Below are 12,073 nucleotides of genomic sequence, written 5' to 3' on the forward strand. Positions count from 1 at the left end.
ATCCCTGCCCTCAAGGAGTTTACATTCTAAAGGAGACAATAATTTCTGACCCACTCATCTAGCAGGGAGGCAGTTCAGTAGATAAAGTATTGGCTGGAGTTAGGAAGACCTGAGTTCAAAATATACCTCAGACACTTATTAGTTGTGTGTTCTTGGCCAAGTCACTTAACTTACATCTGCCTCAGTTTCCTCAACTGTAAAATGAGGATAAGAATAACATCTACCTCCCACGGCTTTTGTGAGGATAAAATGAGATAGTACTTATAAAATATTTTGCAAACCTTAATGTGCTCTACAAGTGTTATTACTTATTATGTGTTACCTTAAATAATTTTTCAAGTTGTTATTAACTGGAGAGTAACCTCCTCAGAATACGTTGTCACTTCTTTGTATCATGCATGGTTGTACTCAATTCAGAATTTACTTATTGAAAAAAAAATTATGTAGGTTGAGATTTTCACCTACTCTCACTGATGTTTTTAATTTGCCTTGTAGCAATTTTGGCTCTCAAGACAGATGACATATGTCATAGTAGCATTGGACTCTAAGTCAGTGGATTTGGGTTCAAATCTCAACTTAGACACTTCTGAGCTATGTGAATTTGGTCAAGTGACTTACACTCTCTAAGCCTCAGTTTCCTTAGCTGTGAAATAAAAAGGTTAGACTAGATGATTTCAAAGGTTCCTTCCAGCATGATTTATGATCACATGATGGTGGACTTGACTTTTCTGAACTCTGATTTCCTTCTCTGTTCTGAACAAAACACTTTGTCAATCTGTATTAGAAAGATCATGGATTTAGGACTGAAAGAGGCCTTAGAGGTCATTGACTGCAACCTCCTGATTTAACATCTGAGGAAGCAGAGGCTCAGAGAAACGAAGTGATACACCTCAGATCACATTGGGCGGAACTGGGGTTTGAACTCATGTCTTTTGCCTCCATACCCAACAGTCTTTCCATTGTACCACCCTGTCTTTCAAATGATTATTTTCTCAGCAAGTGGTTTCATAGGCTTATGCTTTCTTTTCTTCATTTGTGGCCAGTTTTGTAAACTTTCCTGAATTTCAAGAGACTCTTAAAAATTTATATGGGGGGGGGAAAGTGTTTTTGCTAGCATTGGTTAGGATTGGCTAGCTAGGGTGCAAAAGTAGGCTATGGAGGCTAGGATGACAGCATTACCAGTGCTGAGCGAGCCATTTCTCTGAAGGAGATGGGCACAAGTGCAAATCAGTATGAAGTAGGCCGGAGCTCAGCAGTGCTGTGACTGACATTGCCAGAACCTCCTTGAACAGCCTGAAAACTGAAACTCCCTTTTGGATCTTTTAAAAGCTATCAACCTCTGTGCTGGAAAGAGATGGGATCCAGTATAAGAGTCTGAAAAGCCACTTAAAGCCACAGTATTAGGTCTCCTAGTGCAGCAGTTAGGATTTTATTGTTTCCCAATCAGCTTATGGTCTGATAGCAAGTGATAGGGAGGGAAGATGACTGCATGACAGCAAAGTGAGCTAAGAAGTGATGTCTTGCAGGCCAGGTTATCATGCAGGCCAACACCTAACAGCACGTGGGACAATCCCAACACCATGGTCTACAGAAGACTCAGTTAAAGCTCATTAGCTCTATAGAAGTCAGGGAATGGCTGTGCAAGCCCTCCCCTCCTGATTCAAATATGGCCCTCCAAAACCAAAGCTTAGAGCTCTTAAAATTATATGGGATCACAGATTTAGATCTAGAAGGCATGTTAGGTGCTATTAAGTCCAGTCTCTCTCATTTTACAGTTAAAAGAATCAGGGCACAGAAGACTAAGTGACTTATCCAGCATTACATAGTTAATTAGTGTCTGATGCAGGATTTTAACATAGGTCTTCATGACCCCTACTCTAATACACTATCTACTACATCATGCTGCCTCCTAAGGGAACCATTACTTGCTAGGATGCCCCAATAGGGAACACAGTTCCAAGTTGTATCAAGGGGAAGTGTCCCAAGTTATCTGTTCTAGGAGAGCAAAAGACAAAAAAGAAAAAAAAACCCACCATGAGATTCCTCTTTTATACTTGGCCTGCTGAGGTCCTTAGGAAGCTGGTATCCTCAGCATAATCTTCTGTGAGAGAGAAATGGGGTTAGAGAAGTATAAAAGGAGAGCTGTCTAACAAGCACACTTCTCCAGAAATATACATAGACCTGGGGTGAGAGAGAGTGTGTCAGGTGGCAGGCACTTTTCTTGCACCAAAAGTGTAGCATCTGCATTTGTAATAGCTAGTCTTCTTTCAGGTAATGTTAATAATGTTTCAGATGGGAGATGGGGAATCTTTTTTAAAAATTAATTCTATTTTATAAATTATATATTCATTTAGGGGTGAGGAGGTAGCTGTATGAGGATGCTTGTATATGTGTGAGGCTCAGAACAAGTGAATGCAGTATGCCATAGTGGAGAAGGACCTGACTCTAGGTCAGGAAGACCTGGATTCACGTCCTCTCTGGGACACATATTGATTGACTATGTGATTCAGGGCAAGCTCAGTAAGTTCCCAGCTTCTCAGGCAATGCTCTAAGAATTTAAGTTACAGAATACTTGCCTATCAGCAAAGACAGAGGGAGTTTTTTCATAAAGAACCTCCCTAAATCAATGAAATAAAATTTGACCAGACCTGTGATTATATCGATGTAGGCAAGTCTACTAATACAAACTGGCACTTTCTGTAACTTACAATCTTGGGGGTTGCTTGGGATACTGAGAAATTAAGTGATTTCCCCAGCATTATACATGCAATCAATTTGTGCACTTCAAAAGGGAGGAGAAATTGAATTCCATTCATCCTGAGTCTGAGCCTGGCTCTTTCCTATCCACTATGTATGTGTATGCATATGTGTATGTGTATGTGTATGTGTATGTGTATGTGTATGTGTATGTGTATGTGTATGTGTATGTGTATGTGTATATGCATGCATATATGCATGTGTATATGTATGTGCATGTATATATATGCATAAATGTGTTTATACATATACACATATACACATATAAAAAATATGTGTATGTAGGCATACATATATACATTTTTTATTATTGTTGCTAAGTCATTTCAGTCATATCCAACTTTTTGTGACCCTAATTTGAGCTTTCTTGGCAGAGATACTGGAGTGCTTTGCCATTTCCTTCTTCAGCTCATTTGACAGATGAGGAAACTGAGGCAGCAGGGTTAAGTGACTTGCTCAGGGTCAAACAACTAGTAAGTATTTGAGGACAGATTTAAAGTCAGGAAAATGAGTCTTCCTGACTCTAGGCCTGGCACTCTATCCACTGTGCCACCTAGCTGCCCTACACACATATGCATATGTGTGTATATATGTATAAGTATGTATACATGTGCCTGTATATATGCTTGCATACATGTATGTGTATATGTGTATAGATATGTATATGGATATATTTTTAATTTGAAAATTGGAAAGACAGAGGTAATTATGTTAAACACAAGTAGTATTAGGGATTCAGGGAGTATAGTTGAGCCTAGAGTTCTTCTCCAAATGTGCTCCTTTGGCGATGACATTAACCTAGACACTTGCAGTAGATTAATGTAAGCCAGAGATAATAAAATAACCAGTTTGTACATGACATTGGACTGAAAATATTTTAGAATGTAAGCTCTTTGAGGACAAGGAATATCTCGTTTTTAGATTTGTATTTCCTGTGCTTTGAGCTGTGCCTGGGACCTAGTACGTGCTTAATAAATGTTCATTCATTTGGAGATACCATATTTTAAGGAGGACACTGAAAGTCTAGAGAACATCCAGAGGTCTATCAGGAAGGTGAAGGGAAATCCATCTGAACTATGGTTAAAAGGAACTAGGTATGTTTAATATGGAAAACTTTAAGGGGAACATAATAACTACTTTCAAGAATGTGAAAGGCTATCATATGGAACAGGGATGTGATTTGGTACTTTGGGCTCCTGAGGGCAAAGCAGTGAGTGAAAGTTTCATTGAGAAAAATTTTAGCTCGGCACAAGGAAAAGATTTCTAAGAGTTAGAGTCACCATGAAGTGGACTGGGTTACTTCAGATGGTAGGGGGTTCCCCATTACTAGAGATATTCAAGCAAAGGCTAGATGACCACTTATGGAGGATAGTATAGAAAAGATTCTTGGTCAAGTCTGCGGCCTAAAAAGCCTCCTGTCTATTCATGGGCTCCTAAATTTTTATCAGTCTGTTTCACAACTTAAAAATAATTTTTGTTATTCTTTGATAAAATTATAAAGCTGAAAAAGAACTGAAGGATCATCTAATCTAACCCTCTCATTTTATAGGAAACTGAGGCCCAGAGACACTATGCAAAGGAGTCAAGCACCTCTAACTAATTGGTGGATGAGCTTGGGTTAGAATTCAGGTCTTGTGTCTTCTGGCTCAGTTCTCTTTCCACTGTCCCGTATGGAATCTCGTGTTTGTAAAGCTGCTAATTTAGAGAAAATATTTGATCCTTACTGGCTTCATCGAAAGCATGTTTAAGTCATGTGCTATTAATTCATGTCTCCTGTCTTATTACCAGCTGGTAAAGCCTGCCAGAAACTTCCACTAAGTGACCTTCTTTGAGTGGTTTTTCTAGATCAGCACAGTTGGTTAAAGTCTTCACAAGTTATTTAGGCAAAAAGGCTAGGCAAAGTTGTGTTCCTGTGGCTGACTATGGAATGAGTCACGTCCCTGAGGAAGGCCCATGGCATCCACCAGAGCCCAGAGTCCATTCTCCTTTACCACCAAATTTGAACAAAAAAGAAGAGGCCTAGTTCATACCAGTCACTTCTAAGCATTCTCTTCCAAACAAGAAGGTTATTTATGTTCATCATTCTAAGATACTTTTTCATGGCACCTTAGCGTAGGTGAAGATGGGAAACTATTTACTTTTTTTTTTAATCAGACAAACCCAGAATTTCTGAATTTGAGTTTTAGCAGTGATGACTTGATCCATTAGCAATATGTCAATGTGTGTGGTGTTTCATTAATATTCTGGGTTTAGGATTACATCTCATCATTGCTATTTGGAGAAAATTCCTTGGAGGTAATTGGAAAGTCTATATTTTTTTAGATAGTCAAGACATGCATGACAGTACTTTTTTGGGTAAAAGAAGACAAATGTCTACAAGGAACAATGGGAATGTCTATGGATAAAACAAATCCCAGTGCTGGCCAATGGTAGAGGAGAAACTAGTAAAGTTTTTTAACAAAATGTGACCTTTTTTTAATACTGACTTCCAGGCACGGAAATTTTAAGCTAAGAAAAAAAGGAAAAACCATGTTCAAGGACACAGTTCTGATTATAGGGAAGCAAAGAATATTCCGTCTTAGAGGAAGTTTTATTTCTCATTACTTAGGTAGTGGGGAAGCAAAGAATATTCGGTCTTAGAGGAAGTTTTATTTCTCATTACTTAGGTAGTGATAGATATCACTTAGTATATATCAGGCATTACACTAAGTTCTGGGAATACAAATAGAAACAAAAATAGATACTCCCTGTCCTCAAGAAGTTTACATTCTAATGAAGGAAGACAGCACATAAAAGAGAAATGAAAAAGAGAGAGGGTAGAGAAGTCACTCTAGAGAGTCCAGAGCATGGCAGGGAGATGAATGAACATGACTGGCTTGGGCATTTCCTCAAAATGGAGGTTTCAGGAGAAACTCTCCAATCAGAGGAGAGGACCACAGGGGAGGAGGGATGTTCCAGGGTGAGAAAGCTATAGGGGTAGAGGCTTTTTCCCAAGTTGAGAAGGCTGTTGAGGATGGCAGAAAAGTCTAGAGAGATAGGAGAGAGCCAGCTTTAAAAATATGAATCAGTTTTCTTTATGACCCTTCTGCTTGGGTCAGTATTCACTCAACATTTGGTCAGAAAAGAAATCAGAAATACTTGGTATGCAAGTTTCAGAAAATTATACTGTTAGTGATGTAAGTACAGAGGTATAAATACATAGAATTGTCAGTGAGATGAGCTTTAAAACTATATGCACAGTGATTTCACTGGGTACTTTAGTACCTATAGAGGTGATAGGTATGAGCATAAGAAACTGCAAAATAAGCGAAAGCTCTTGCCTATTTGAACTGTTATCTAATTATTTCTCAGCTTTATGTTTTCTTGTCAATGACATGCACAGTTGGTGGGGGGAGAGAGAGAGAGAGAAGGAGAAGCTTCTTGCAACACTGACAGCAATAGTGGGACTGATAGGTGATGTGATACAGAAAAAAACCTTGGCTCTTGGGTTAGAGGACTTGGATTCGAATTCTCCCTATGACTTTTACTCTGTGTGTGGTATGACTGTGTAAGTATTATTTAGTTCAACCCCCTCATTTTATTGAGGAGGAAACTGGAGGAACAAAGTTAAGTAACTTCTCTGGGCCTCAGTTTCCTCCTGTGTAAAATGAGGTGTTTGGACTAGATAACTCCTGAGGTTCCTTCTACCTTCAGACCCGTGAGCCTATGAACATATGACTTCTCTAACGCTTGAAGTGATTCCAGGTCTTATGGCAGGCTAGCTATGAAATGACCCTCTTCTTACCACTTCCCTTTCTTGTGGTCAGAAAGTCAGTTGTCTCTCTCTCTCTCTCTCTCTCTCTCTCTCTCTCTTTCTCTCTCTCTCTCTCTCTCTCTCTCTCTCTCTCTCTCTCTCTCTCTCTCTCTTTTTTATGATCTCCAGGAATTTCTTTTTTTTCTTTCTTTCTTCTTTCTTTCTTTTTTTTTGGCAAGGCAATTGTGGTTAAGTGACTTGCCCAGGGTCACACAGCTAGTAAGTGTCAAGTGTCTGGTCTGAGAGCGGATTTGAACTCATGTCCTCCTGACTCCAGGGCCGGTGCTGTATCTACTGCGCCACCTAGCTGCCCCCAGGAATTTCTTTAAATCGCAACTAAAATCCTACCCTCTATAGGAAGGCTTCCCCAACACCTCTTAATTCCTGTGTCTTCCCTCTGTTAATTATTTCCTCTTTATCCTATATATAGCTTGCTTTGTATATATCTGTTTGTGTATTGTCTCCTCCATTAGACTGTAAGCTCCATGAGGGCAAAGACTATCTTACCTCTTTTTTTTATCCCTAATGCTTAGCACAGTGCCTGGCACATAATAGGCATTTAATAAACGTTTACTGAATTGAATTTTGCTTCTTTTTGTATCCTAGACACTTCATAAATGTTTATTGATTAAGTGATTGATTCTTCATCCCATTCTTTCAAAAAAAAAGTTTTACTGGTGCCTTAAAAAAAGCCAAACCCAATATTGTACCATATGATTTATACTTCCACCCACCCACCCACCACAAAACTTTTTCTTGTAACAAAGAAGCAAAGTTAAACAAAGCAAATGGACGCATTGGCCGTGTCCAATGTCATGTGGTTCATTCCATACTTGTAGCCCACTGCTTCCCCACTGAGCGGAAGGAGTTTATATTTCATCAACAGGTGTCTAGAGTCCAGTTTGGTCAATCCATTACTGAAATACTTCATTGATTGGTCAATTTATTACTGCATTGCTCCATTGACTCTCTGCACTCATCTGAATTCTGGGGCCTTTTCATGTTTTCCTTTGCATTATTGTGGTCATTGTGAATGTTGTTCTCTTAGTTCTGCTTATTTTACTTTGTATCATAGGACCCAGGATTTAGAGCTGGAAGAGACCTCAGAGCTCAGTTCATAGATGTCTTCTTGTCACGATCTCTTTTCCTCTACAGACATATAGACTATATAAGATAAAGGAGGTGCCCAAAACAAGAGTCAGCTTTTGTACCAGCCCAATGGGCTTGCAGTATGATTCGATAGCAGTGAACATAGAGAGAATGCATCTGGGAATATCAGTAGATATAAGTCTAAGATGTGCTCTCCAGAGGAGCTGGTTGCCTGAGGATCCCAAGTAATATTTTTACAAATTCAGTTTAATGTTTCTAAGCACTAGTTTCTTTATACTGCTGCAATCTGTTTGAAGCTCCAAGTTCTGCCTTTTTGGCTCAGATTACTTGTCAGTGAAGCAGGAATATGGTTCGACTACCTCATATAGACATTAAAGGAAAAGTTGTTTCTTTTTTTTTTTCTCCCTTTCTCAAAAGCACACCAAGATCTTCCAGAGAAAATATCTGTGTAATTGCCATGTAGTTATCATCCAGACTAACTTCAGTCTGTAATGGGGATTAGACCAGAACAGTTTTTTTTTTCACCTGATTCTTTGACCCTATATGAAACTTGGCAAACCTTTAACTCTTACAAGGGAAAATCTAAGCCAAGAGAAAATTTACTAGGCTTTTGGCTGCAAATGGTTGGGGTGTTATTTTGAAGCAGTTAAAAGCACTTCACATTTCTCTGAAGCTAAATTATGACATCTTATCATACAAGTTTAGCAGTCACTAATGTTTAGATTTCCAGGTAATATAATCCAGCTGAAAGTTATTATTATTATTATTATTATTATTATTATTATTATTATTAAAGAAGCAAGGCTCATGTCTTAGGACAAGAGAGTATTTTCTTCTGGCCAGTATATAAATGTGATTTTTCAGCTATAAAAGGACAAAAGATTTTGAAGTGGTCCTGTTGGGCAGTGCTTCTCAGCCTTGTTTTTTTGGCAGCTAATCAGGGAGCTGTACCAATGCCTTCCAAATGACTTCCATTTTTGTAGCGGTGCGAAGAGTTTGTTAGATGAGGTTAGAGTAACATGATGGTGTGATGAGTAATGCTGAGGGTCCACTTTACAGAGGCAGCCATGGGTACTGGCCTAGACATTTCATCAGCTGCCTATTCATCAGCACTGGCAAGAATTGGACAGGTAATTCATTTTCCTTTTGATTTAAACCACCTTGGCCAGTGCCTGCCTCTCAGTTGTGTAGGTGCTTTTATATCTCACCACCAAAGTTCCCCGAGCCAATAACAAATAGCATGGTAGATATAACAAGGAGGAGAAATAGAATTGCATCTAGGGAGAACAGATGTCAAGATAGCATTTCTGCACGGCATCAATGAGGACGATTCAAGTATTTTCTCTCTCTCTTTCATTCCTCCCTCCCTCCCTTCCTTCCTCTCTTCCTTCCTTCCTCCCTTTCTCCCTCCCTTTGGTCCTTCCTCCCTCCCTCCCTCCCTTCTGTCTTTCCTTCCTTCCTTCCTTCCCCTTTTGCTTTCCTTTTTCCTTTTTTCCTTCCTTCCCTCTCTCCTTCCCACTCTGTCCCTTCCTCTTTCCCCTTCCCTCTCTCCCTTCCTTCCTTCCTCCCTCCCTCTCTTTCTTCCTCTTTCCCTCCCTCCCTTCCTCCTTTTCTTCCTCCCTTCCTTCCTTCCTTCCTCCCTCCCTCCCTCCCTTTCTTCCTTCCTTCCTCTTTCCCTCCCTCCCTTCCCCTTTTCTTCCTCCCTCCCTTCCTTCCTTCCTCCTCCTTTCCTTCCTTCCTCCCTTCCTTCCTCCCTTTCTTTCTTTCTTCCTCCATTCCTTCCTTCCTTCTTCCCTCCTTTCCTTCCTTCTTTCTCTTCATTTCATTTCATTTCTTTTTCTTTCTTTTTTAATCTTCCCTTTATTTCCTCTTTCTCTTTTCTCTCCCACTCTATCAGGGCTAATTAGAGTCTGAGAGCACTCAAAGACACGTCCAGTTTTGATGAGTGATATCTTAGTCCCCAAAGCCTCAAATAGTCTCTGGACCCACAACCTCATTCTCTGAAAACCAATAACTCGTAACTTCCTGGTCACCTTTTCTAAGAGACACTGTGGTGGTAGTATGGTGGTAAGTGTATATGCCTGTATTCAAAACACCTCCACTCAAATCATGCCCCCTTTACTTACTGTGTGATATTAGGAAGGTTAATTAAATTCTTTTAGTTTGTTTTCTCTTTTGTTAAATATAGTGAATAATATTTATACTATCTACTACTTAGGTTTGCTATCAGGAAAGTACTTAAATCTTAAAGAGCTAAAAAAACTATTGGGCTAATAGTCAAATAAATTAATGGCTATTTACTTCATAATTTGTACTTGTGGATAAGAACAATAAGTAAGGGTCAGGTAAATAACTGATCCCTTGGTTCCTTGAGGAAAAAATATAAATGACTGTCAGATGTCTGAGTAACTACGTAGTAAGTTTTTTTGTTTCTCCATTTAAAAAAATTATAAAACCATACAGCTTGCTTTAATACATGTATATATTTATATGTAAACACATATGTTATTCAACATTCTTGCCTTACTTTCTTACCTTTATTTTCTCTTTGTATTTTTTTAAATTAAATTTTATATTTTTCAATCAATGAAAATCCATCTTCTGTCCTACTCATTTCCCCTCATCCCAGGTGAGAAACAAAGACAAATAAAACCTGCTACAAATATATATAGTTAAACAAAACAAATTCCCACATTGGCCATTTTTTTAAAGTCTCAGTTCATATTCTGAGTCCATCACTTATTTGTCAGGATATGAGCAGCATATTTCATCTTCTATTCTCTGAAACAGTGTTTGGTCATTGTGTTGACTAGAATTCCTAAGTCTTTTAAAGTTGTTTGTCTTTACAGTATCATTGTTGTGTAAATTGTCCTCCTAGTTCTGCTTACTTCGCTCTATATCAGTTAATATAAATCTTCCTAGGTTTCTCTGAAACTGCCCCCTTCATAATTTCTTACAGCTCAATAGAATTCCATCACAATCATGTACCATAGCTTCTTCAGCCATTTCCCAATTGATGAGGACTCCTGAGATTCCAGTTCTTTGCTACTGGAAAGAGAGCTTATGCAGTATGTTTTCCAGAGAATTGGCCAGTACTGATGAAATTTATTTATAGGTCATTAATGAATAAAATTGTCCTTTTTATTTTTATTCAAATATTGCCACATAATTTTTTGGAGCAGAAATAACTGATGTTTAGCACTTTGAAGTTTTCAAAGTGCTTTACATGTTTTATCTCGTTTGAACCATATAATAACAATAACAATAATAATAACACTTAGGACAGTGCCTGGCACATAGCAGGTGCTTAATAAATGTTTATTAACTGACTAACTCACAATGACCCTGTAAGGAAGGTATTTCAAGTATTGTTTTCATCTCAACTTTATAGATGAGGAAAACTGAGGCTCGTAGATTATCAAGTGATTTTTCTGTAGTCCCATTACTAAGTGTCAGAGGTGAGATTTGAACCCAGGTCTTCTTGGCTCCAGGTCCAATATTCTCTCCACTATGATTTATTGCATGGAGCTCTCCCTATTCAGACTCATGTTTCATTTATTCAGATGCTTTCATGGAATTGGTTCTATTTCTCCCCTTCTAAATAACAGTAAGGTTTGTCTCCATACATAAATGACATTATTATATGCATGCATATTATCTTAGCTCTTTCATCTCATTCATTACAGATAGAAATATGAAGTCATATGTGTGTATGTTTATATATATTGACAAGTATGTGCACATGCATTTTATTTGAAATGCAATTACTTTTGTCTTTTGTATAAATACAAATGTATTCACGGATATCAGTATTAACTCAAAGGATATAGCCAGTTATTTTCATTGAGAATCAAACAAAAAATTCTATACTAGACTTCTGATTTTGTTCAAAGTTTGCCTTTACAAACAAAGATTAGCTCTTAGCAGAGTATTTCTTTCTCCCTTAGGTTCTGATCACCTTCGTGAAAAGGATGGACTTTGGGCAGTCTTGGTCTGGCTTTCAATCATTGCAGCCCGAAAACAGAGTGTGGAGGAAATTGTTCGAGACCACTGGGCCAAATTTGGTCGCCACTACTACTGCAGGTGAGGGTTTCATCAAGGTTATAAGTATGGACCTTGGAGAAACATTTTAGAAAGCAGTCCTCAATGTTCTGGGTGACTAGAATACTTATAGGGAGGTCTCAGGTAATACTAGGGGATCACAGGGAGTGGCTCTGTGAAGCAGCAAACAAGTGAATATCAGTGGTATTCTTTGCTAACTATGGGCTTTATAAATTTTGTTGTTATTCAGTCATGTCCTACTCTTCATGACCCCATTTGGGATTTTCTTGGCAAAGATACTGGAATGGTTAGCCGTTTCCTTCTCTCGCTCATTTTGCAGATGAAGAAACTAAGGCCCAAAGGGATTAATGA

General features: G+C 38.5%; 1 protein-coding gene across 1 annotated transcript in view; it reads left to right on the forward strand.

Annotated features, from left to right (window-relative positions):
- PGM5 (phosphoglucomutase 5) overlaps positions 1-12,073 on the forward strand; it is a 208,160-nt gene that overhangs the window by 125,878 nt on the left and 70,209 nt on the right. Inside the window, exon 8 of the mRNA XM_021001819.2 lies at positions 11,608-11,743. Coding sequence (XP_020857478.1) covers positions 11,608-11,743 — 136 coding nt within the window. The remainder of the gene's footprint in view (positions 1-11,607; positions 11,744-12,073) is intronic.

This window comes from Phascolarctos cinereus, unplaced genomic scaffold (assembly GCF_003287225.1).
Source record: "Phascolarctos cinereus isolate Bilbo 61053 unplaced genomic scaffold, phaCin_HiC Scaffold_4;HRSCAF=312, whole genome shotgun sequence".
NCBI classification, from domain to species: Eukaryota; Metazoa; Chordata; class Mammalia; order Diprotodontia; family Phascolarctidae; genus Phascolarctos; species Phascolarctos cinereus.